The sequence below is a fragment of the Eulemur rufifrons genome, chromosome 25 (assembly GCF_041146395.1).
Source record: "Eulemur rufifrons isolate Redbay chromosome 25, OSU_ERuf_1, whole genome shotgun sequence".
In the NCBI taxonomy this organism is placed as follows: domain Eukaryota; kingdom Metazoa; phylum Chordata; class Mammalia; order Primates; family Lemuridae; genus Eulemur; species Eulemur rufifrons.
Genome location: NC_091007.1, coordinates 7340045 through 7366521, shown reverse-complemented (window position 1 = coordinate 7366521; position 26477 = coordinate 7340045). Strand labels below are relative to the sequence as shown.

At 41.7% G+C, this 26477-nt stretch overlaps 1 protein-coding gene across 3 annotated transcripts in view; it reads right to left on the bottom strand.

Moving 5' to 3' along the window:
- Window positions 1-26477, bottom strand: part of CCNY (cyclin Y) — a 113371-nt gene that overhangs the window by 7004 nt on the left and 79890 nt on the right. For all 3 annotated transcript variants that reach the window (XM_069459006.1, XM_069459007.1, XM_069459008.1), the window contains 6 exons: window positions 22284-22318; window positions 13929-14029; window positions 11266-11301; window positions 9318-9375; window positions 9104-9223; window positions 3136-3302 (listed from right to left, as the gene is read on the bottom strand). In XM_069459006.1, coding sequence (XP_069315107.1) covers window positions 3136-3302; window positions 9104-9223; window positions 9318-9375; window positions 11266-11301; window positions 13929-14029; window positions 22284-22318 — 517 coding nt within the window. The remainder of the gene's footprint in view (window positions 1-3135; window positions 3303-9103; window positions 9224-9317; window positions 9376-11265; window positions 11302-13928; window positions 14030-22283; window positions 22319-26477) is intronic.

Here is a 26477-nt window from a genome sequence, read left to right as displayed (position 1 = left end):
TAAATGTCAACTTGAAAATGGAGGATATAAAAGTTTCCAAAATTCTTCTAGGGATGGGCACGCCAGAATGTGTAAACATCTCTGCTGTTGTGGCCACCCGGCGCATACCACCAAACAGGTACGTAAACATGACTGAACACCTTTGTATAGCCAGGGACTGCAAACATGGGTTCAAAAACATCCTTTGGGATAATATCCCCTCCTAGAAAGAATCCTCCTGCTTCCTTCCATCTTTTGGCAGGGGGGAGACTTGTATGTTCCTTCCCAAATTCCCATATATGTAACTATTTGATCAACTTTTCTTAGGAGAATATACATAGTATGTTAATGTATATCAGCACAGAGTAAACAGGACTTTATAAACAGATGACAGTGGCTCTCAAGACAAATGATGGAACATATATGTAAGATCTGAGCATGCAAGGACTCGGCCTGGCTGAGTTACACTTGTCCTGACTCAGGGCCTTCATTCTGCAGAGCTCTGCAGGGAGAGGGGTGGAACACAGGTCACCCCTGACACGTGTCTCCCTGAGGGTGTGCTCTCAGCCTGGCAGGTGGCAAGGGAACAGGGCATTACTCAGAGTTTCTCCAGGAAAATTATTTACAATTGGACCTTTTAGCAAATTTCCTAACTTCTCTGTGTAAAAAAGGACTTGACTTGCAAAAATGGTTATTTTTTTATTAAATATTAGATAAATGAAACAAATTTAGAAAAGAAAAAAACATAAGTTCTATCTTTGCTACTTACTAGCCAAGTGACCTGGGCATCTTATTTAACTTCTCAGTGCCTACTTTCGTCTGTAAAATGGGAGTAATAATAGTACTACCTCATGGGTAACTGTGAGATACAAATTAACACACAGAAGTTGTTCCTTTTGCGCTAGGAAGTGTTCAATAAATGACAGCTACTTGCTGTCATTATTGCCATCATAAATACTCTTGGTGATTGTTTAGTTTTTCCTAACTTGGTAATTTAAACTTCCAATGAATAGAACCCAAGAACCTGGAATTCCAAATTACCTGTTATTTTTACCCTCCCACTTTTTTTATTTAAGGAGAGAAGGACAAATTAAAAAATGAATATTTCAGACACTTAGTTAAAACATCTTCACTGATGGCCTGGGGACCAGCACACTTCATTTTCCATTGTTTTCCCATTTGACTACCGCACAACGAATGGTCACTGGGATTAGGGAAAGCTGAACCTTTCCTCATCAACTGGGAATAAATTTCCCCACTTGCTTACTAAACATTTTGTAACACCATGTAACCTCTCTGGCCTCAGCGTCCAGATTTGGTAACTGGACACTGCTGACTACTGACAAATACCCTGTACACATTTCATCAAAGTGTTCAATAAACTGAAAGGATTTTCCATAGATCCTAAGGTTACGTGAAATTCAGGGCTGCTGGCATTTTGGCAAGTTAAACCTGGTGGATTAAGGATCAGAGCACAGAACGGCATCTCTTTCCCACCTTTAATACTCGTCACCCTTTTCTCTGCTGCCTTTTGTTTTCATGCTTCTGTGGTATCTGTTAGTTGCCTTTGTATCGCATTTCTTTTTGGAAATAGTGGGGATATAAATTTTAAAAATATTTGAGATCTAACTAAGTCTGACTTTATCAGGCATTTTCTTTTGACTTTAAGCAGACACGAGTACTTGTGGCAGAGCCCCCTGAGTGCTCTCTCAGAGCCTGGTACCACCACCCACGCCGAGTCACTGGTCATGTGTCACCTAATTTACACAAACAGGAAGGGGCAGCCAGGAAGTCATTCCCGAGACATGTGGTTCAGTGTCAAATGACATCAGGGAGCTGATTAAAGAATAACCTCCAATAGAGAAAACAAGCCAGAATTTCTCATACCTGGCGCCCAGGTCAACCTCCATTATGGTCTATTTTAGCAGCTGTTTTCATCTTCAAGTATGATTAAGAATTTTATTTTTCTTACTATATAGTTCTGATTAAAAACTTATGTTTTTCTTACTTCACATAGACACAGGCGGGAGTTCTACAGATCTGCAGCAGGAAGAGGCTCTGCACCCTAAGAGCACGTGAACAAGGATGCCTCAACGGGCACCACAAAGACGGGCCGCCCAGCAAGTGCCCAGCAAGTCGGCGAGCAGAGGCAAGGAAGGCCCAGGTTGGTGAGGATCCAGAGCTGACATGCCCGTGTGCCTGTGGCCCGGGACGCCCCCCAGTGGTGGTCAGAGGCATGTGAAGATCCCACACCCCCAGGACTACTGGGTGCAGGGACATGGATGGGGATTGGGACACAGTCTGAAGCTTTCTCAAGGAGATACGCCAGACAAAAAATATGAGAAAAATTTTAGCCAGAACAACATTGGAAGTGACTATGAGCCATAAGGAACCATGAGTAGTTCAGTGTGAATGTTGCTACGACTCCTCCTTCCTACGAGGCTCTGAACCCATTCCCTGCATTCCCGGAGCCCCCAGAGAACCGTTTGCAGGTCTCCTTCCTACACTCCTCACCTGAATGTGAAGACTGAGCTGAGAAACCCTGACATCTACAGGGTGGGGACAGCACTCAGCACCCCCAGGTTTATGCCACTTCCCTGAGCTGGGGGAGGACACGCAACCCTGATGATGATGACAAGAGTGCCCCGGGGACACAAGGCTGATTTTTAAGAAATGAACTTGCAAAACATGACAAAACAGTGAAAATTTTCTCCTTGACGCTAAACAGAGACAGGTAATATTTCAGCTCTTGTGCTTTTCGGGTAGGCCTGCTGCCCACGGAGGACGGCGTGGGCACTGCCTCCAGTGATGAGTCTGCAGTGTGACATGGAGCCCGAATGCCAAGGCTGGTGCCAGCACCGGCCCGCGCCTTTCTGATTAAAGTCAAGGGACCCTGCATGTTAATATTTTCAGTAAAGCAGTTTCGCAAAACCACAAAGTGGTACCAGTACCTGTTCATGATCCACAAGGAAGAGACATACAGGCTTCTGCACATAGCATTTCGCAACCGTGCCCCTGCTGTGCCAGCTCGCGATGGACGTTCAGTCAGTTCATTCATTCCACATCACACAGACCATTAAAAAGGACTGTGGCCTCCTTCCCAACAGTCCCCCCCCCGCCCCCCCGCCACAGATGCTGGGTGACGACCCCACTCACATGTCCTCCACCGTGATGTCCTTCAGGATCTGGCAGTAATCCACATTCCACACGGCCTGGTCGTCCCACACCTTGGAGGCCAGCAGGATCGCCCCCAACACGATGCGCTTCCAGTTGGCCGGACAGATGTCTATCTCTGCGTACGTTAACAGTCTTTCAAGGTATACCTGGGCAGACAGGACAACGCCACAGCTAAATGACTTGTTTTCTCTGACATGCTAGCATACTTGCGGAAGCGCTAAACTTGTTTAATTCCACTTCACCAGCCTTTAAACAGGGATTTATTACCTGGTCGTATTTATTTTTAAAAGGCCAAACAGCACGAGTCTGATGAGAAATGGGCTGAAGCTCACCCTCCGTAACGGACAGGGTGGACATGGCTGGGTCTTAGACTCTGGGCAGGAACAAATTCCAGGAGCCACCCGCCAATTTCTCACTCTGGCGACTATGACATTAATACACATTGGACAAATATTCCAACAAAGAGAACAAACAATGTGAAGAGAGTAAGTCTAACTTTTGTATATGTCTGTGTTTTGTTTTTTTTTTTAAATTAAGCTTTGTATTTTGAGATGTTAATAACTATAGACTTACATGCAGTCGTGGATAACCCTATTTTTTATTATTGTGGTAAAATATACACAATATAAAATTTACCATTTAGCCATTTCTAAGTGGCATCAGGTACCTTCACACTGTTACACAACCACCACCACCACCCTTGTCCAGAACTCGTTCATCTTCCCAAACTGAAGAAGTTTAAATAGTTAGAATGAAATCATTTCAACTGAACTTGGAAAATAAAATCCAAATGACATAGGACTTCTAAATTGGCAGAATTTAGTTTGAAGATAGACATCAGAAACATCCACAAAGCCCATGGCTTCAGTTGGGTCATAGGTAAGAATGCCTTTTATAGTTTCTGGTCATAAAAGTCTATTTATTAGTATGTTTTACACTTCTCTGAACCATGAAGTTGTTGTTATTATCTTTTGAGACAGAGTTTTCACTTTGGTGCCTAGGCTAGAGTGCCATGGCATCAGCCTAGCTCACAGCAACCTCCAATTCCTGGGCTCAAGCAATCCTGCTTCAGCCTCCCAAGTAGCTGGGACTGCAGGCCTGTGCCACAATGCCCAGCTAATTTTTTCTATTTTTAGTAGAGACGGGGTCTTGATCTTGCTTACGCTAGTCCTAAACTCCTGACCTCAAGCAATCTTCCTGCCTCGACCTCCCTGAGTGCTGGAAGTTATTATTTTTATAATTTTTATCAAGTACATTTGCAAAGTGAAACTAATATCTTAGAAAGAAACCAAATTAAACAGACATCATCCATACTTTAAGAACTTGCTTCCTAAAAGAGATGAAATCTATTAATACATAGTATTATAATTATTCATAGTATATAATGCCTGTAAAGTCTTAAGCATTACAAAATGCCCCAAAAAAGGCTCAGGTGGAAGGGAAAATGTTAAATACACAAATACAGATATTTTCAGCTAAATAATACCGAAGCTCCTAAACGTGGTGAGAAAGGTTAAACAAAAAAGGGAAGACTCCACACCTGTTACCTCATTAGGGAACTTTAGGGAGGAGGCTGATCTTTAGGAAGTTCTTGAGAAAGAGAGTAATTAACATCGACTGGGAGGGGTCTCTTAAAACTGCAGTCCCAACCCCCAGGCCACAGACTGGTCCATGGCCTGTTAGGAACCAGGCCGCACAGCAGGAGGTGAGCAGCAGGCAAGCAAAGCTTCGTCTGTATTTACAGCCGCTCCCCATTGCTCACATCACCACCTGAGCTCCATCTACTGTCAGATCAGCAAGGGCATCAGATTCTCATAGGAGCATGAACCCTACTGCAAGCTGCGCATGTGAGGGATCTAGACTGCATGCTCCTTATGAGAATCTAATGCCTGATGAGCTGAGGCGATGATGCTAGCGCTGGGGAGTGGCTGTAAATACAGATTATCATTAGCAGAGAGGTCTGACTGCACAATAAATGTAATGTACTTGAATCATCCCAAAACCATCCCCCTCCCACGTCCGTGGAAAAATTGTCTTCCATGAAACTGGTCCCTGGTGCAAAAAAGATTGGAGACCGCTGTCTTAAAGGATGTGAATGGCATAAAGCAGAGTACAAGGTAATACCAGAAGTAGACTAATAATTATACAACAAAAGACCACAGGATGAGAACAAATAAATGAGAGGTGTGTCCAAACAAGTGAACTCAATTCATTATTTACTGTCTGAACACACAGGAGGGGCGGCACCGACAGCTCTGGCTGCAGAGTGGAGAAGGGGCCGGCCAGGGCACTGGTGACGGGCCCAGGCTGTCAGGAGATGACTGCGCAGTCCTGGCAGGGAGGACCAGAACTTGTACTGGGGCACAACAGAGAGGACTGGCAACAGAGGTCCCTGTTCCAGAGACCTGGCGGCGGTGACCCCAACAACTGCAGAAGATGGGCTGCTTTGGAAGAGCCCAGGCTTCCTGCTTGGGCAGCTGGGTGGGTACTGTCTTGTCCTCTGAGACATGGAGTGCCAGGGAGGAAGAGGTTGGTGAGAGATCCCAAGCCTGACTCTGGACATTTACATTTGAGATGTCCCAGAAGATGCCACGCAGGCAGTGAAGATCCAAGAAAACAGCACTGAGATGTCAGTTCGAGAGTCTCTAACTTGCAAACAGAAGCAAGCCATGGTACCAACTCAATCCAATCCCAATAACCTTATCCATTTTTGGAGATTTTAGGTTTTTTTAATGGCATTTATTACATTAAATTTGAGCAGAAAAAGTAGCTAATGCTTCAGATCACGATTTTTCTTTGTGGGAAAATCCTAATTCTTCAGATAAAGATCCAAGTGGAATCCCGGCTGGGCACTGACCTCGGGCCCCCAACACTGCGCATTTCACAAAGGCTGACAACTAACTCTTCTCACTCCCAAACAAAGAGAGAATCAGAAAATGTACAACAAAACTGCACTGAGGGCAGAAAGCGTAGGCTGGACCTAACTAAGCCTCCAGACCTTTAAAGCAACAGAAAAAGGCAGCTATGAAGCAATCTTCATTCGGATCCTGAAGACTCTGCTCCTTCACACACAGGAGCTGTGCAACCTCTCCCAGCTCTCCATGGAAACAGATTCTCACTGGCTTCGTGCAAAAAGGTGACAGAATTTTCTCCTGACTCAAATTACCTTAGTTGACAGATGTTAATATACCAGATAATATTTAATATTTGGGGGAAAAAACTAACAATCATCTGTCAGGCGTGATATTCCATTAGCGCTGACTGAAGGAATCAGACATTACAACACACCCCATAATGGAGGGAAAGCAGTTATTATGTTGGGAGATAAGGCATTCATAATAAGCTCTATTTAATAGCATGTAATTTAGCAGAACTTGCCAATAAAGCTATATTCAAGGGTCAGCTGCAATTTCTTTCGTAAACTCCCACTTAGGTATTTTAATTCTCTGCCAAGTAAAATAATATACAATTGATTTTTCTAAACAGAATCCCTAGACCATTGCTAATTCGTCACTCTTGCTCAATTAAATTTTCAGATTTAAATGCATGAGGACTCTCCTAAGAAGTCTCTAGAAAATACAGGCTAATGAGCAATTACAGACCTGCAAAGAGTGTTCAGCTGATTGCACGTAACTGTTCAAAGGTGTTTAAAAGAGGATAAAATGCAAACTCAAGGAATCAAGGACATACGTAAACAAAATCCCAATGATGCTAAGATTATTCCATCCTGGCTTTAAAGAGTAATGCGAGGTCAGTTAATTGTCCGAATCCACACAAGCTATGGTTTTAATCCTGCTCTTAGAGCTGTTTGGTTTACATCATTAGAGCATGTTCCAGGGCTGAGGGCAAGACTGTAAGGTCAAGACTTTGTGGGAAGAGTTGGTGGCTTCATTCCATTCTCAATTACACCCTAATTCCAGGCAGCCATCTCATACACGTACTGTTTTGGGGCAATGGGATAGCTACTCAAAATCCCAGTATTAAATTAAATGCTTCATGAATTGCCACTTTAGTGGTAAAAGTTATTTTAAAGGAATAATTATAAATTTCTGTTTGTAAAATTTCTGTAACTTCCATATTTGGACTCTTTTAGTACCTGATGCTGTAAGATTTTCCAATAGCCTGAAGTATATATTTGTATTATGAATATAAGTTACTAAATTAATATAATCTTCAACCTAAACCTCTTTACTGGTCTCTCTAGAGAGATCCTCATAAAATCCACGTGTGATTCTGTCAATATCCTGTTGATAGGGTTGTATCGTGTCCTCTAGAAATTCGTATGTTGGAGTCCTAACCCCAGGAGCTCAGAATGTGACTTTATTTGGAGACAGGGTCTTTACAGAGGTAATCAAGTTAAAATGAGGTCATTAGGGTGGGCCCTAATCCAGGATGACTGGGGCCTTTATATAAAGGGGAAACTTGGAGAGAGACAGGAATTTGGGGCAAACACCCACGTGAGCATGAAGATGCGCGTCCACAAGCCAAGTAGAGAGGTCTGAGCAGATCCTTCCCTTGCAGCCCTCAGAGGGAACCAACTCTGCCAGCACCATTATTTGGGGCTTCTGGCCTCCAGAACTGTGGGACAATAAGTTTTTTGTTTTTAAGCCATTTTGTGGTACTTTGTTACAGCTGCCCTAAGAAACTGATGCACCTGTCTAAAAACGTGGATGGCTGCCTACTGCCTAAGGCAGGCCCCGCAGTCCACAGGCCAGATGTAGCACACAGACAGGTTTTATTTGGCTCAGAGATTCTTTTCAAAAATCTGAGCTAACATTAAACAACTAGGAGCTTTCAAAAGTAAGTCTGGGTTTCCAGCTTCTCTTTGAACCGGAAGACCCCAGTCCCACATTTCTACATGGCAAGGGCTGGCCACGAAGTAAATTTCAAACGTTACTGAATGCACATGCACCCACACACACATGAACACACACTTACTAAGAGTCTGCTGTTAGAACAACCCTCTCTGCCCTATGAGAGTAGGCCTTTGTAGCCCAGGAATGATCCCAATCACCTACCTAAAAACATTATGCAGGAGAGAAAGAACAGAACAGCACCATGTGCAGAAAACAGTGGGCACGGCAGGTCTGAGGCTGCTGTCTCTAGAAAGGCTGCTTCCAAGGCACCTGGGAACGTCCACTTCAGGAGGGTCCCAACCACCCCCAGAATGAATGAGAGTGGCAGAAATACAAAGAGTCCTTAGGTCGCCCATAAAATTTTTATTAGACAATCATCTCTTCTCAGAAACGACAGGGAATGGTGTTCTGATCACCAGGATAGCTCATGCACAGGCAAAGCTTAATTTCTTATCTGAGTTACACACAATGTAAAAGATGACAATGGGTTCCATTGTTAAATCTATTTCCCAGATGAGATTTGACCTAGATCGTCCATAAAGTTTTAAGAAATCTAAGAATAGATTTTCATTTTTTTCTCTTGAGTCTTAAAATGCAGATTACCTCCATGTAGTCTCTCAATATCTTACAGACGCATTTACCCAAAGATCACAAAACAGAAACTAGCAATAGACACACTCCTTCCTAGACAGGTATTCTTACAGGATGTAAGTATTCATCATATCTTATTAATGTTATTAAAATCTTTGTAGGGAATCAACAACTGGAAGCCTGGACGGGAACAGGGGATGACCCTGGCCTTTCTTACTCCCCCCTCAGCCTGTTTTACTTACCTGCATTTAGCATCTCAGCATTTATTAGTTTTGAACGTGATTTCACAAATGACCTTAGGTGGGGACAGTGGAACATATTTGGGGATATCCATATTCTATTCTTCCAGAAGAAAGACAACAGCAAAGCCACAGCATAGTTTCTACAGGGTCACCTGGAGAGGATCCCTGCTCACACCCCACTGCAGTGAACTACGGGAGCAGGCCCAGGGCCACCCGGGGTGGGGCGAGAGTGGGGGTGGCCCTCCTGCAGGCACTTACCAGGGTGACAATGGCACATTCAGCCGTCAGCTGAGCAGCACTGAACAACGTCCGAACAAACCGGTAAATCTGCTTCTGCTCTGGGTTGTGTTTGTCATAATCTGGTGGCACTTCGGATTTCTAGGAAAGGAAACAGGTTCAGATGACTAGTTACCTGACAGGAGCCAAAGAGAAATAAGTAAACTATCCCATAAAACACAAGAAGGAGAATTACCGAAAGAGGGTGAAGGTTTTCATCAAAAATATCTAAGAGCATCCTTCCATCTGGGTCCCTGGTGGGGAAAATAATAGAAAATGGAGTTTACTTTCTGTAAGAATGAGTGTCGCTTCAGTAAAACAAAAATACATTTTGATTCAATTATATTTCAAGAAACACAAGTCGGTGCTAAATGTAAGAGATGCTGTTGTTGGTTATTCACAAATGATGATCTGTCCTTCTTGGGTACAATATTTAATCATTTTTGTTTGAGTAGTCCACGGAAATGAAGGTGATAAACCACATTTAGTTGAATTAAGTAAAAAAAAATCTTGATTCCATTCTCCGAGTTTTCACATGAACCAAATCTAAGCAAATGACTTAAATTTTTTTTAACATCTTATTTCTGAGCAAAGGTTGACAGATCGACTTAAACCATCACCACCATATCGTGCGTGGCTCACAGGAAAGAAGTCTGAGGTAAGAATTGACATTCACCATGTCCCAGAGATCAGGTGGAAATGTTTACAACATGCAACTTGACTATTTCATTAAGAGTTTCACAATTTTATACCGAAAAACAAGAGGCAACAGAAGACTGGCTAGCTGTTACCAGGCTGGTCCGTGCATAGAACCACTTAACGTGGTGACCTTCATTGCAAATACAGTGGCGCCGGCTGCTGAAACCATCTGCACCAGTGACAGCTCTACTTTCATCTGTTTTATGTAAAATGAGTTTTACCCAAAATTTTTTCTTTAAAAACCAAATTTGGAAACCACTGCTTTTGGGTAACCACATATAATTGCCATGGTTAGGCTTCAGAACATCCGAAGGCTACAGACCTGTCCCTGTCACACACTCATCATGGCAAACACTACAATTTCTGCTTTATAAATTTATTGTCTGCATACAAACAAAAGAGAAAGAAAGAGCTTAACAAAACAGCTCAATTTTCATTCCTACATTTGCACAACAGAAATTGCTTTTAAAGTGCTGGGTATCCCACCTGTGCTCACTTACACTTGTCTGCACGAACACAGCAGATGCACAGATAAACCCAAGTGAAAGAAAGGTTTGCCCTGATGGCACAGTGGGAGCGAAGGACAGCTCTTTACACTTTACATTTGCTTTGATCGTGACCCCGGCTATGAAGAATCAGCTGGTCCCCACCTCGCTTACAGCCCCTGTGAGGCACTCACGATGCTGCATGGGACATAGAGGCTGGGCCCGGCACCCTATTTCCTCAGGCAGTTGAGCCCTGTTCAGTTTTCCTGGGAAATGAGAGCCCCTGAAAAGCCATCCGGCACTCTAGAGAAACATTCACCAGAAGTAATTTTAAAAATGAGAACAGAGGCTAAAAATATAAATGAGGATTAAGAACTTGAGCTAAAATGACGCTGGGAAAAGGATTCTGGAGAATCCTCTGGGAAGGAGATTGCTTCCTTACTCCCACTGAACCCAGGTGAGCAGCACCACCCCCACCGAGCATCTATCACCAGCTCCAAAGGTCTGCCCGCCTGATTCATCACGAAGGTGTGCGACAGTCATGCCTCCGCCTCCCTACAGACCCAATATTCCGTCTACTGAATTCAAACTATAAACATTTTTTTCATGTTAAATTGCACACAGCAAACTTTTTAAATAATACTTTATAAAAGATAGAATGTTTAAACAAGTTATACAGAAAATAAAGAATGAGGAGGAAGCTGAACATCATTAAGGAGCTCTGTTCTGTTTTGCTGGTTTCAGCCACAAACACCCATTCCGTTTCCTTTGATTCAGAAGCAGTTCAGCACTTACCTGAGAAGTTTTGGTAAATTATACTACCTTTAGAAATTCTATGAAAATGATAAGTTAAGAATATAAAATTCAAAGGTTGAAGCAACTAAAACATACTAGGAGAAAAATAGGAAAAACAGAAGATAATGTGTGATTTTTTTAGTATAAAATTAATCATCCACATACCTGTTTTTGATGTGATAATATATTGCAAGAGCTACACTGTAAAATAAAATGCAGAAGTTCAATGTTTCGTAAGCATATCCAAGATCTCATACATTATTTGACATCAGTTTGAACATAAATATTTAGAAATAATTAAAAGCCTAATAATCCACCTGAACAGCCCTATGTCATTCAGAATGCTGATCAAGCAAATGTACTCTTCAAAGTAAATCAATCTGGTATTCACTCCCAGGAATGATTAAATCTTTTCTAGGAACAACAGAACTTCAAGGGATATTTGGAGACAAACTGCTCTTTCTATTCAAAAATTTTAAGCTTTCCTCACTTGCAAAATACAGGCATGATATAAAAAACAAGTGGTATAAATTAAACACCTTTAGAAATCTTCAACTCATTACCTACTAGTTTAGAAGATCAGTGGTTTCTTTGTAACCGCCAAAAAAAATGTGACCATCACCCACAACAGTTTGCTATTTTTTCTCTTAAATCAATAACTTCTTGGTAATCTGCTTAAGTTATTCATTCACATGCTGAAGTGGTACTGTAACTTTTATTTATAGCACTACCTTAAATTCTTTGTTTTACATTTTAAAAGATCTGTACTTAATGAACAATTACATTCTCTTCCCCTGAATTTTTTTCTTTTTTAAAATAATGTTTTTCTGGCTATAAAAACATGTATCACTGTAGAAATTTTGGAAAATATAGAAAGTATAAAGAAAAATAATCCCTCTCCCCAAAGATGCTTATTAGCTTGAGATATACAACTATCTATTTCTACCTATAAATTATGTGTGTAAACAAAGAGGTTTGCATCCTACTTTATCCCTACTATGTTACCATTTTTTTCTGATCATTAAAATATTCAAAAACATGACTTTAAATGGCTGAATATATTTCATCATATGGTTGTTGAGTAATTTACTTAACCATTTCCCTACAATTGCACACTTAAGTTTTCCAGTATTTTGCAATTATAAATGACACCATAATGAACATCTTCACAGATAATATAGTCACAGGTTGAACAAATATTTATTTCCATAAGAAAACATCCTGTAATTGTAATTATTTAATCTAAAGTCATTAATAACAGCAAGGCTCCCAATACATATTGCCAAACAGTTTTGCAGAAAGATTATACCAGCTTACTTCCCCACCAGTGTCTGTTTCACCGCACACTCGCCAAGACCTTAAATGTTTTAACAAAGTATTCTCCGCCTGGATAGGTAAAAAAGTTTACCTTTGTTCAGTTTGAGTTTCTTTAATCCCCTACTCAGTTCGCAGGGTTTGACGAGCCAACTTTTAAAATTTTCCTCTTTTAAAAAATGTCTAGATTCTTGCACTATTTTTGTTTCACATTAACATTTATTGAGAAGGTCAAAAATTATTTTGTAAGCTTCCAAGAACACAGCTGATTGGCTGTCTCGGACTGTGTTCTCGCTCGCTCAGAGCGCAGGAACTGCCATCCAGGGCACCAGCGTGGAGACAGACAACCCAGCCCAAACATTTCCGCCCACTCGGCCCCATCGGCTGGCAGCCGTGGGCATGCCCCCTTGGATTCCAGAGAGCTCAGATGTTTCCCTGTGACTTCACATGACAGTAGCTAATGTCACCTTATCACAAAACGTACATTCTTCCCAACCTCTCTCTTTCCATATTGCTTTATTCAAATGACTTCAGCTCAGTTCAAAGTACTTGCGAGCAAATAAGTGGTAATTCATCATTTTTCTCCTAACATCTTGAAAAGCATCTAAGCTGATGAAGGAATTGTAACTGCGGTGAAAGGGCTTCAGAATTAAAAAAAAATAATAATAAGGTTTGCCAAGTGTGTTCATGTTAATAGCTCTGTAAGAGAAAACGGTAGATGTTATAATTGATTCTATTTTAAGAATCAAAAATTTCAGGTACAGACAGCAGATTGTCAGGATGTCTGACTTACAGAATGCTGTTGTGCCCTTTGTTCTACCATGTTGTCTCTGGGAAAGGGGGAGTAATTACTGTTTTAGTCATTTAATAGTCATGTGGTGATGACTGCTTTTCTAATCTAATGTCGGATTTAAATTAAATGTTTCATATACTGGGTTTAGTGTAGTGATTAGTATCTCTGATTGAGAAAAGAAAATGTTCCCCTCGCCCTGGGTGAAGCAGCACAGGATAAATGTCTCTTTTCGGGTTCCCCTGTCTCTGTAGCACTTGTCACCGTAGCTGTACTGCTTAGTTTCTACTTGCCACATGTCACATGCAGGAGCCCCTGCCAGGGGACCTAGGATGGGAAGCAGCCCTTAGGAGCTGACTGCACATGCTGGTGACAGTGGCATTATCAGGCCCCTGAAAAGCAGGGGTGTAGATGGCCAACCTTGCTGTCAATTTGCACGACAAAGCCTGTGCCTCTTTGTCTTCCAAGGTACAGGGTCCCTAGGCACCTCCCCCTCACATGGCCAGGCTTCCCTCCAGGCTAGGATGGCCCAGTCTGTCAGGGAACAATAAATATTTTGAATACCCGATATTTTAACTACCAAAGATCACTTTTATAAAAGATTTCTTGAATTGTCAGTGGCCCCCCACCACTACCCTCCAGTCTTATCACTCCGAGACCCCACAGGTTAAGGAACAGACAAAACATTCAGTTAAGTCAAAAAAAAAAAAATCTATATACCCACCATTTAATTGTATACTTGAGGTTTGGCTGACTGACTGTGCTATCATCTAGGAAAATAGTGGAGCAGGAGCTGTATTTCCTTGCTGTTTGTCCTGGAGGATGCTAGAAAACGATGTCAAAAAAAAAAAAAAAAAAAACCAAAGGTAATTAGACAGGGCTCCAAATTCTTTCAAGAAACATCACCCCCTTACCTTGAAGTCAGACCACAGAGGAAAGACGTCTTAGCAAGAAGGGTCAACACCACCAACAAGAACAAGAACAGCGCAAAAACACCATCCAGAAAATGAAATTCCTCATCCTTCCACATACCGTCACCACACCACTCCCAGTCCCAAACCTCCCACGTCAGGGAACAGCAAATTCTTGTGATCAGGCGTCAAAGGATGTGTTTCAGAATCCATAAAAGTCACCTGCCCAGCGCCCGTGAAACATGGATATACTAACAAAAGCCCGTGATTAAGGTGCGCCCTTGTTTCGCGCTGTTAAGAGCAAGACAAGTGTCCACTGTGCTCATTTGCTTTACTCCCGGGGTACAGCTGATTCGGAGGCCACAGAAAATGCAGACAACGTTAATTTAGAATCTCCTGGCTTATCTGCTTGAATTTCAGCAGGTGAAGTTATAAAGAAAAGAAAAAGCATTCCTTTGTTAGGGACAAAATACGTCTGAAAGGCGAAGATTATCTGATACTTTTGAAATCACAACCAACGGATGCCCACTAGGTAGTGTGCTTGTGTGGTCTTATGACTGTCACAATTGTACAATTGTATACAGTTGTACAAATTTTGAGCTCTCTGAAGAACTTTAGAAAAAAGAACTACTTCTGAAAGGCACTGGCAAAAAAAAGAAACAATTTAAATGATACACTGATGACAACTAGTTGAACACTAAGTAGATTTTTGGCCACTATTTGGGCAATATGATTAGTGGACATCAATATGGATAATTCTTGATCAAACGCAAATTAGGGAAAAAAATCAAACCACATAAACAAGTTTCCACTTGCCTGATGCTATGCTAAGTGTCATTTTTAGCAACAAAAAACCTAATCCCTTAGGATTAGAGTCCAAATACCCTGTCCAATACTTTAAAACTTACTTCCCATTTAATAAGTTTCCTCTGTAACAAAATTATAAAAATCTTCATCAGCCCAAGAAATATATGACTACTGTTATAAACAGAGTCTCATCTCAAAACTACACAATAAATGATACTTTTGGGTATGCAATTTCTTAAATCACAGCCAGAGGGCACTGCACTCCTGAAGCATCCTAACCCTCCCTGAGCGCTGGTTTTACATAAATAGCATAGAGGTCAGAAGGAAATAACCAAAATCAGGAAATTCAAAAGCTACGGCTTGTTCTCGGGCTTCCCTCCTGAAGTTCACACTGTTGCGCGCCTGTGTGAGGAACAGGCACACAGAAAACGTGGAAAGTCCAAGTTACAGCCCAAATGTCCACTTTAACCCGGGATTCTCACATCTATCAATCACAGCATTCCCATTAAAACAATCCAAAGGCATTAAAAACAACTCTCTTCCTCTTTTTAAGCTCTCGTAGCAATCACATTTAAGTCACAAAAACTCAGACTGTAATAATGGCTATTAATGTGGGTGGCAAACTAAAAATTCTTATGAAATTTTCCTTAGAGATACAGAACCTACTACGAACAAAAATCTCAACAAATACTGTTTAAAACAAAAATCCAGCGATTAATTGAATTTTTCCAGTTTTAATGACTTTTTAGAGATATGGGATAACTTTAATAATCCTAACAATGAAGGAAAAGGACAGTAACATATCGCTTCTATTTCTTGTGGGGTTTCGGTTATTTCCTCCGACACAAATTCCTTCCAGATTAAAATGTGATGGGACTTGCAAAGAACGAACGAACGGTTTCCCTAAGAAAACACAAACCATGAAGTCAGGGAGAGGAGAGCCGTGATGCACCCGGGTGGGAATAGTGGAAACGAGATCATCTAGACCCCTATGCACACAGCGTCTACCGTGCAAAACCATCTGTGATTGACATCAAGGTCACTAACACACACACACTGTTGGACTATATATTTAAGAAGACTATTAAAGAGTTACCGTGTGTCCCAAGCAATGAGATGATTCCCTTAGTCAACTCCAATACTGCTGTCTGTCAGAAAGACAGACCTCCCCCCATCGCCTGGCCCTGCACTCCCCATGGGAAGTGCACGTCACAGAGAAACCAGAGGCCATCAGGCAGTGTCCACGCGTCTTCTTGCTTCTTCCTCCCTGGCACACGAATCAAGTCTGTCATACCTCCCCCCCCACCTCGAGTGGAAGGCTCAGCCGTCTCCAGACCAGGGCTGATCAGTCCCCTCCACTGCAAACTTCCTTTCTGAATCCCCTCCCACGCCACTCCCTCCCCATTCACAAAGAACTCACAGTCTGCTACACCAATGAGTACTTTTCAGTCCTCACAGTAATTCCATATTTGACTTGAAACTCTTCTCTCTGGGGTTCTCTCCTAGCGTCCCCCTATCTTTTTGGCCACTCAGTCTCAGTGCCTTTCGTGGACTCTGCTTCCCTGAACTTCCTTAGATGTGATGGTCTTCTCTTCTTTCTTTATGCTCTTTCCCACGGGAATCTCATCCACACCTACTAATTCAACTTCCTTCTGCTCTCTGATGAGGCCCAACTCTCTCCTCTCTGGCCCCAACTTCTCTTTTGAGCTCACCACTACATGGTCAACCTCTCTACCTGACTGTTCCTCATGAGTACTTCAAATGCCAGACTAATCTATCTGTTCCTCCAGTCAATTGCAATGGCTTAAAAGCAAAACATTCTTGAATCTTCTGTTTTCCCTTCCTTTGGTCTCCCTGCACCAGTGCTCCTGATTCTATCTGTGTCCAAGTACATTTGAACATCATCCTTTCCTCTGCGTCCCTCCAGCCTATGTGCTATGTGGATGGCGGCCATGAATTCCCATCAGCATTATTGCAGTAATCACCCTGCCTCCAGGCTCATTCCTCTCCAAAACATTCTTCCTCTGATGCTACCGTCTTCTTTCTACAAAGCCAATCAGATCATGTTGGCTTCCCGCCTACATGATTCAGAGGTTCTCCACTGGGGTGAGGAGACATCCGTCATCTCTCCATCCCTCCAGGTTCACTGCTCCCTTCCTTTCTCCATGTACCCTACACACTTAGACATAATTCAGAGATGACAAGAACCACCACTTTTATTTACTGCCCGTCAGACGTGAGCCTGCAGTGTTCTGGGTTACTCTATGTGTATTCACTGACAGCTCACAAACACACCCTGCAAAGCAGGCAGAGTCCCCATTTTACAGATAAGTCAATGGAGGTCAGAGAAATGAAGCAATGTTCTCACAAGGGTCTGAGCCTTGTGCAAACCGGGCAGCGGTCAAGAACTCGTGCCGGCTCTTTCAGGGATGAGATCCTAACACCATACACAAGAGACTGGGGCTTCAAACACAGCAACTCCCAGGGAGTTTGCATGATAAACCACAGCATCAGCTCAATGACCCCTTCTCTTGTGTGCCTTAACAAGGACACTTTCAAAATGACCTTCTACGAAGGCACCAGGGAAGCAATGGCACCTGTCAGCCGCCCTGTACTTGTACAGACCATCACACTGTACAAAGTGCTGCTTCCTTTGTGCCTCGTAACAAGACGGAGAGCGACGGAAGGAAGGGTGGGTGGAGAAGGAAAGAGGACAGGGTAAGAAAAGAGAAAGGCTCCCACGGACATGACCAATATGCTCAAGGACTGCCATCCTACACAGACTTCTTGGCTGTGCCCGTGTTTGTGTGTGTACCATTATCATTTCTAGACATTCTGCAAAAAGAAAAGGAGGAAGGAGAGGGGTCAGGGGAGGGGGGAGGAAGAGGAAGAAATAAGAAGAGAGAAAATAACAAAACATCTATTCCATTTCTACATCCTTGCTCAAGTAGAATAAGCGGTCTGAGAACCAGAGAATCTAAGGTTCCTTTAGTGACAATTATATCATTGCGCTACTGGTCTATATGTTTGAAATTACTTCAAAATAAAAGGTAAATTTCTTTAATCTTACTGGATTTTTTAAAAATTTCACTGAGATAAAATCTAAGTCTTTTTTCCCCACATACTCCAAGTATATGTTACTGATGCTAACATAGCAGCTGCTCAATAAATTTTCGTTCTCTTAGGAGCAAATCTCCCAGAGGCAAAAGCAAGGTTTGAAATTATTTAAATTTCAGTGCCTGGATCTAGCTCACTTCATTCCTTGACTTTTATAGCTTACAGATGGAGATTATAATATAAAATGGAGATGCCATTTTACAAGGAATCCTATTTTGATCTCACTCAAAGTTAAAAGGCAGAAATCAATTTGAAATTCAACTATTTAAGAGGAGCAAAAATTATTTAAAAGTCAGTATTACCAAAAGGAATTGAACAGAATATACTCCTCCCAGAGAATCTTGGTCTTAACAATTATGAAAAAACTGTAACATACTCAAAATACTAGAAAGACTTGCATCAGTTTTGATACGGAACTTGGAAAAGTAAATAGAATTTATTTAAACTCCAATGAGCAATAATATCAATAATATGAACATATTTATACCATGCAGTGCTATAATTAGACTGCAAATCACCTTCCCTTCATTACCTCATTTGAGTCAAGCAGCCCTGGAATTATGACCCACTCCTACGAGTTAAGAAAATTGAGACATCCAAGACTTTTCCAAGATCACCTAATTAGGAGGTGGTAGGAATAGGGCTTGAACAAAGTTCTTTTGGCACCAAGTCTGGCTAACAGTGTGACTCTTGCTTAGCTGGTAAATAACACTCTCCAGTTGCTTTACTTTCTCATAAAGTTTCCAGAACCATCGCCTGTCTCAATGTTGGGACAAATCCTTTGACTTTTTGCATGAGAATGACACTACATAGTATCCCCAGTTCAGCCTTCTCATATCAAAGTGCATCTAAGACTAAGCAGAGGTAAGGGAAGCTGGCCATTCAACTCCCGATTCATTCTTTTTTAACATTTTTTTTTTTTTTGATCAATTCACTTTAGGTATGCTGTCACCAGGTGGCAGGAGGATGTCATAGAAAAATTGGGCTAAGGTAAAAGGCATGAGTTCTCCCTAAGTTTCAAGAGTGATTCTGGAGTCCAGTCACCTGCAATCTAAATCTATAATCAGAGATTTTTCACATTTTAATTAAAAGGTTCATTAAAATAGCTAAACTTTAAAAAAAAAAAAAAGCAAAACCAAAACTTCAGCAAATTTTAAATAAAGTACAAACTTTAAATAAAGCCCTTTATACAAGCCTTTTAAAAATACCTGTGTATCTTTCTTTCATATGTACTAAATTTTCCTATAACTGTTAATTCTAATTACATCTTAAACATAGGTGCTGATTAGAATATTAATCTTTATAATTCACCCTGATTTAACTTGCTGTCAAAACTCCCAGAGTGGTTTATTCTCAAGTGGTTTGGTTTTAAAACCTGTAATAATTCTTTGACAAGCAGCCTCCTTTCACTTAATCCTTTAAGTCCCTCTTGGCTGTCTGAGCCAGTTAAAGGCCCATCTCTTTTTCCAGCCTGGGGTTTCACTCTCTACTGCCCTTTTCCCTGGATCAAAGTTTACTCTTTTCACTTGCTAATATGTGCTGCTCGCTGGGAGCCAGGAGAGTTCCCCTGGAGTTAGCATCATCCTAGGAGTAGGTTGGACTGGACCACCCCCACCCACTTCTCTTAGATGGCTTACCTACATCCACTGCTTTCATTTATCTTAAATAATAGCCTCTTTGTAGATTACCTGAGCAACAGGTACAAAGTAGGTTCTTCAGAAACTTGAAGGAAAATTATAGAAACATCCCTCACAATAAAGCAAATAAAAAACCAAAAGGTCTTATAAACAAGGGCAAAGAGTAACTGCCACCCAGAGTTCAACAAATTAAACTATAAATTTTATAGCTGAGATCCATATTCAGAAATGAGTCCTATAAATTAAACTGCCTGTCCTATAAATTAAACTCTAACTTCAGCTAAGCAAGCTAAGCAACCTCTACTGCATGGAAACTGGTGTCACCATCTCAGGCGCACACAGAATGGAAGCTAAGAGGGGCTCTAGATCCAGACCATCTGGCTCTCAACCGTGGCTCCACTGTTTACTTGGCTACCTTCTTTGTGCCTCAGTTTCCTCATGTGTAAAATGGAATGTTAAATTGTACCTACCCAGCATGACTACTGTGCTAACTACATAAGCAAGTCCATTACACCAATTAGAACAGAGCTTGGCACACACACTTTAAAGCACTTAACAGATGATACTAATTATTATTATTCCTTGTCCTTCCTCCACTGTTCTAACTTAATACACTTAAGTCTCAAAACCTGAAAAACACAGCTGATTTACTAGCCTAAATAATCTGCAGGTAATTTCCCTCAAATTAGATTTCAGTTGGTTGGCCAGGCACACTCCAGCAGCTTTTCCCAGCGTAGGCAGGACTGACGCGCCCATTTCAGCTAGGTCTGTTTACGGTTTGGAGGGACATGCTGTTTGTTACAGCGTCATCTGTATCATAAGACACTTGGCACAGAGATTGCTTTTACATAGGAACAGGTGCATTTGAGTGGATCTCAACAACTGTGTGATTTCACTCTCTGGGCCAGAAGACGAGGTTTTACAGAGGTTTGAAGGCTGGGCTGGGTTATTACTAGCATGCATGGCCTGCCATCCTAATCCACGTGCTGGGTCCCGCCGATGCACTCAGGGTGTGGTGGGGGCCAGGACAGGACTGTGTAGGACACAAAATGTGAGGTTAAGGGGGAAGCTTGTAAAAACAGATGTGCAGGGTGGAACCGTGAGAGCACACGTCTGTCTCAGCCTCGATCAGAACAGAGCGGCATGGACAATCCAACTCCCACGCCCCTCTCTCTTTAGTACACCTTCCCCAGAGCTGCAGCAAACAGGAAAGGCGGCTGCAGTTTCGGCTCTTCTCTTTCCCTTGCAAGCTCCCTGGCAAACGTGCTAATGAGTGGGAAAGTGTTCAAGCGCACCCAGAAGGCAAAGAAATGGAAGCAAGGATTTAGAGAATTAGTTCCAATCACTCAAATTTCTATATCCAGGTATACACTGCTTTCAAAAAAAAAAAAAAAGGCCTGGCAATTTCCATTATATTTTCCTCATGACATATATTGTAATTTCACAGATGCTTTACATATAGATGCTTCCAAATTTAAGGGGCCAGGGGAGAAGACACGGATTGTTTTAAGAATATGATAAAAACTACAAACCCTCTGATCCCTAGAAAACTGCATATGCACATATACACTGACACCGACTACAAAGGAATCACCAGTCTCCTAAGGGCCAGACATGGTATCCTTGAGCGCCTGGTCTCCGCTTATCAATTTCTTCCCAACTGCATTTTGTGGAGATTTTCAAAGGGCAAGGAATACAATATTATGGCTTTAAGTCTCTTTAATACACAGCTTTTGGGCCAAGCATTTCAAGATCAGCAAATATTTATAGGCAGACAATTTAAAAATCCTGAGAAAGACCTTTGTTCAGCCAAATACATAATTCTTGTTTTCAGTATGAGGATTTACAGCATACTTATTTTGATAATTTACCTAATTCATCATTCCATACCTCTTGGAGATAGTTTTCTATCCTAAAGGGGCATGTATTTAGAAAGAGAAGGAGGGGTACAGGCGGAGACTGGAGCCAGCCAGCTGCACCTGCTGCTTGAGGAAGAGGCATGAAGTATCTCAATGAGGGACCTCATGCCTGGCCACCAGGGGACGGAGATACTGCTCAGAATGGCCAACTGACTAGACCTCAATTTTTAAAACTCCTTTTAAAATTCAAGTGTTACCAAGTTTACCCTCCTTCTTGGAGCAACAAAAGAACATGCAGACTCTACTGGACCCACAAACCACAACTGAGGGGAGGAAAGAGTGTGGAGGCAGAGAGCCTCACAGAAAACAAGTATGTGCTTATTCAAATGGAACTAAGGTACAAGTGAAAACGTAACTTGGGGCGAGGGGAGAGGAAAGAAAGAATTAGAAATTAAAAGGAAGTGGCTTTCACTTGGACCTGTTGTGTGGTGTTTGCTGTGGTATTGTTCATGCACACTGTTCCATGAACAGCAGCAGTCTAGGGCTTCTGGAAAAACACTTGGGACAGTGGATAAACACCCAGTGATGCTTGTCCGGTCGCAGACCAAACTAAGCACACTGCAACGCTCTTCATGTTCTTCCAAGTAGCGACAAAATACCTGAACCATTTTCATCCATCACAGACACAGTTACTTAAGCTCTTTACACTGCACAGTTATGAAAAACACAGGCAGACAGCTTCACTTACATGGTTAATGAAGAGACTCTTGCGTTTTTCTCTCACTGTGAAAACAAAAGATGCAACAGAAATGTTACGTGCCTGCATGCCAACCCCTCCCAGGTTGCTGAGGACTGGGCCTCTGTGTCGTGGTCCCATCCTTCCACCAACCAACGTACCCAGTTTTTCATTTACCAAATATAAGAATATAGGACCTGCACAAATGCAGATCTGACCTTGGCCAACAGCAGGAAATATACATCCACTTAAACAACAGCACCCTAACAAAGTAACTGCAGCTGAAATCAATTAAGGGGTAACAGATTTCCATCAACTGAATAAAAAATTAGTAAATCTCATAAAACTTGCATGCATCCATTAGTTTAATATGATTAACAAATAATAGGACTATTTATTTCTAACCCAACCAGACCCATAAATGTCCACAGTATACACGGATTCATATATAAACAACAACAATATCCGTAACAGAGTCCCATGATTCCCCTGCTGAATCACCAAAGCTGGAGGTGGGCCTGAGCATCCCACACAGCTGCCATGCAGGGAAACACCAGGGAGGGGTGGCAGGGAGAAGGCAGGTGCTGCCTTCGTTCCTAACGGCCTTTAGTGCCCAGTTCCACCTACTCATGAGGTTTCTGAGATACCCTGGTGCCCTTAAAACTAATTATGCCTTTTCCCCTAAGTTAGTCGGAGCAGGACTAAGACATTACCGTGGGGGGAGTAATGAAATAAGTAGAATCTCTTATAGTAGTGTATCACCAAAAAACACTAACAAAATTACTCAATCTATATCTGCCTTTAAAATAAATCTGAAACCACTGAGGCTGATTAATCAGCTCTGAAATTCAAACTGCTGTAGCTATTTTGTTTTATGTAACGGTATATGCAATATGGCAACTCATTCCTAATGGGTGGCTTCAATCATTTTTAAAACTTCAATATTTTTGGTTATTAGTAACATATCAATCAAAATCTCTGGAGTTTTCTGAGTTCCTACATAATTAAGTGAACTAATAGTCATATTTTGCTTTGGTAGGAAAAACAGGCAATAAATGGATGTGGACCATAAATCTCATCTTTCCTGGGAGGAGAATAATAGCGATCTCCTCTGATCCCGTCTATGATAGTTTGTTAAGAGGATTTTTAATTGGCTATAGTGATAATGCATAATGACTTTGACAGAAAATGTACTAGAGGCTTTAAAAATAAGCCATCCAAAATCAGCAAAAACACTACTGCTGGCATTAAAAGTCTTCTCCAGATAAAATGGGGAATGAAGAGCAAAGAACAGTGTTTGCAATCTGAGGTACAAATAAAATTCCACTTAAGTTGCTATGGGACACTCACTTGCCACAAAACCACAGAATTACAGCCACAGAAGCAAAATGTCTTTACTCCGTTTTTGGCTTTGTTTTCTTTTTTTAGAGAAGAGGTCTCGCTCTGTTGCCCAGGCTGGAGTGCAGTGGCACAATCATAGCTCACTACAGCCTTGAACTCCTGGCTCAAGCGATCCTCCTGCCTCAGCCTCCTGAGCAGCTAGGACTACAGGTACACACCACCACACCTGGCTAATTTTTAGAATTTTGTGGACATGGCGTCTCACACTATGTTGCTGAGGCTGGTCTCAAACTCCTGGCCTCAAGTCATCCCCACTTTGGCCTCCCAGAGTGCTAGGATTACAGGCATGAGCCACCACACCCCACTATTGACTCTGAAAAATACAACTTTCTGGAAAAACCTAATTATTAATGAGGATTTGTTAACAACCTAAATGCAATTTCAGCTAAACCCCTTTTACAGATAGGCATTAAGAAAATTACCTTGGTTTCTCCTCTTCCATTTCTAAATATACCTTTCAATGGCCAAGTGTCAGCCACCACAAAGCCATAGGATGCTAGAACTAAGGAGGTCCTAAGATCCCATCTAACCCAACATCCTGCTTTTGAAATTGGGGAGGCAGCCTGGACAGGCCTGGACAGTGTTGGGCCCCTCCCTCTCCACCACCCAGTCTCTGGAAGCAGCATCCCTGTGTGCAGGGCTCTCCCAGATCTGCAGGGAATGAGTCCTGTTTAAAAACAGAATGACGATTAGAACCTGACATGAACAGAGCTAAGCTCCTCTACAAAGAAAAAGTACTTAGACGATTAATTACTCTGGATGTAAAGGACGGGCAGGCCACACACATGGCATGCTTCAACTATAAAGAATGACAGAGTTTTGTCTGGAGATGAAAAACTGCTGAGATAGCAATGCCAACGTAGATCACAAAAACCTGGTTCAAAAGAAAGGTTTTATTTCTCTTTCTCTTGTCCTGTGGGTAACATAAATCAGGTTTTGAACAATTAACAGTTCAATATTAAGTTCCTTACAATAAGGTTTGAGACTACCACATAACTCCTACAATTTTCATTACTTCAGTGAATTCAATCATTCACGTAATTCAGAACACAACTGCTGAGACCCTGTTTGGAGTGCACACAGAGGCTCCCAGCCTGACAGGAAGGTGTGTCGTGAACACAAAGGACCAGTGTGCAAAGTGCACTGTGGTAGGAACGTCAACCCATGCTCTGGAGCCCAGAACCAGGCATCCTGGTGAAGTGACTTCCCTACAAGGTGCACCTCCTGAGCTGCAGGAAGGAGCTTCTCCCAGACCTCTGGCTGCTCTGAGTCCTGGACCTGCGTTTATTTCTCTGTCTGGGCACAGGGGAACAGGACATTCCGTATATGCAAATCGAAATCTAAATAAGCAAGGCAGATGAAACAAAAATGAAAAGACAAAAATTTCAAAGATGTTTAGGACAGACCCAGTCATGGACAGGAGAAAATTCCAGGAGAGAGAGTAGGAGGCAGCTGTAGGAAGAACATGAGGAGGAAACTGTTCAAAGAACTAATATCCACCTCAGCTGCTGACTAAACTTTAGATGTTTTCTGCTTCCCGTAGAGAACACCTAGGGCGAAAGGATTTCTTCTGAAGCACAGAAACATCAACTAAGTGAGATCCTTTTAAAAATTTTTTTCTAATTGTAAAACAACTGCATGCTTTTTGTTGAAAATCTGGAAAATACACAGCAATATAAAGAAGAAAATATAATTATAAATAAGAATTAAAACTTAGAAAAGACAGAGATATATTCTTAAATATATACAGATTGGCTATCCCTTATCCAAAATGCTTGGGTCCAGAAGTGTTTTCAGATTTTGGAATATATGCATTATTTGAGCCTCCCAAGTCCAAAAATCTGAAATCCTTTGAATGTCATACAGGTGAGTGCTCAAAGTTACAGATTTTGGAGCATTTTAAATTTTGGATTTTTGGATTTGAGATGCTCAACACCTGTATAATCTGACAACCTAGAGATAACCACTATTAATATTTTGGTGTGTATCCTCCAAGTCTCTTCTCTGTGCATATTTATGCAGATATAGCAAGTGTTATGTGTACTTTTGCATATGGATGTATTTGTATTTAAATATGTGCAAATATACATGTATTCACACATAAACATGCCAATGAAAATAGGCCCATTTTTCTACTGGTGTGTAAGCATTTTTATTGGTTCTATAGTGATTCTTTAATATGTAAAGGTATTAATCCTATTTCATACAAATTATAGTATTTTCCCATTTGATGATTTCATTTTCAGGATATACTTCGACAGACTTTTCATTTTTAGGCAATTTCCTCCACTGCTTTTGTAAACTCACATGCCTCTTCCCCATTCTGACATCAAGTATTCATTTGTATTGTTTCTAGATGATTATATTTGTTACATTTAATCTATCACCAATCTATCAGAAGTCTATCCTGGTACAAGGTGGAGGTGAGGTTATCATTTGATTTTTTTTTTTTTTTAGGTGAGATTCAAAGTACTGTGTACACTATTACAAAGGCTGCTATGAAATGCTTGTATCATTTCAAACCTGACCTCTTCCTGGTTTGCTTTCAAGGTGATTGGAAGCAACTCTTAAATGAGGCGGGGCGGGGGGGGGGGGGGGGTACAAGATTGGTCTATCTTTATCAAGGAAACACAGACAGAAAAAGATGGACCTGGGTGCAGCAGGGCCCAGACACCACCCTCTACTCTCGTGCCGGTCACCACCCTTCTCCCCCTGGGCAGACCCAGCGTTCTGGTTGCGGTGCTGCAGTCAGCACACAAAGCAAGACTCTAAATCTCAGATAAACTAAGATGATGGCAGAGACCC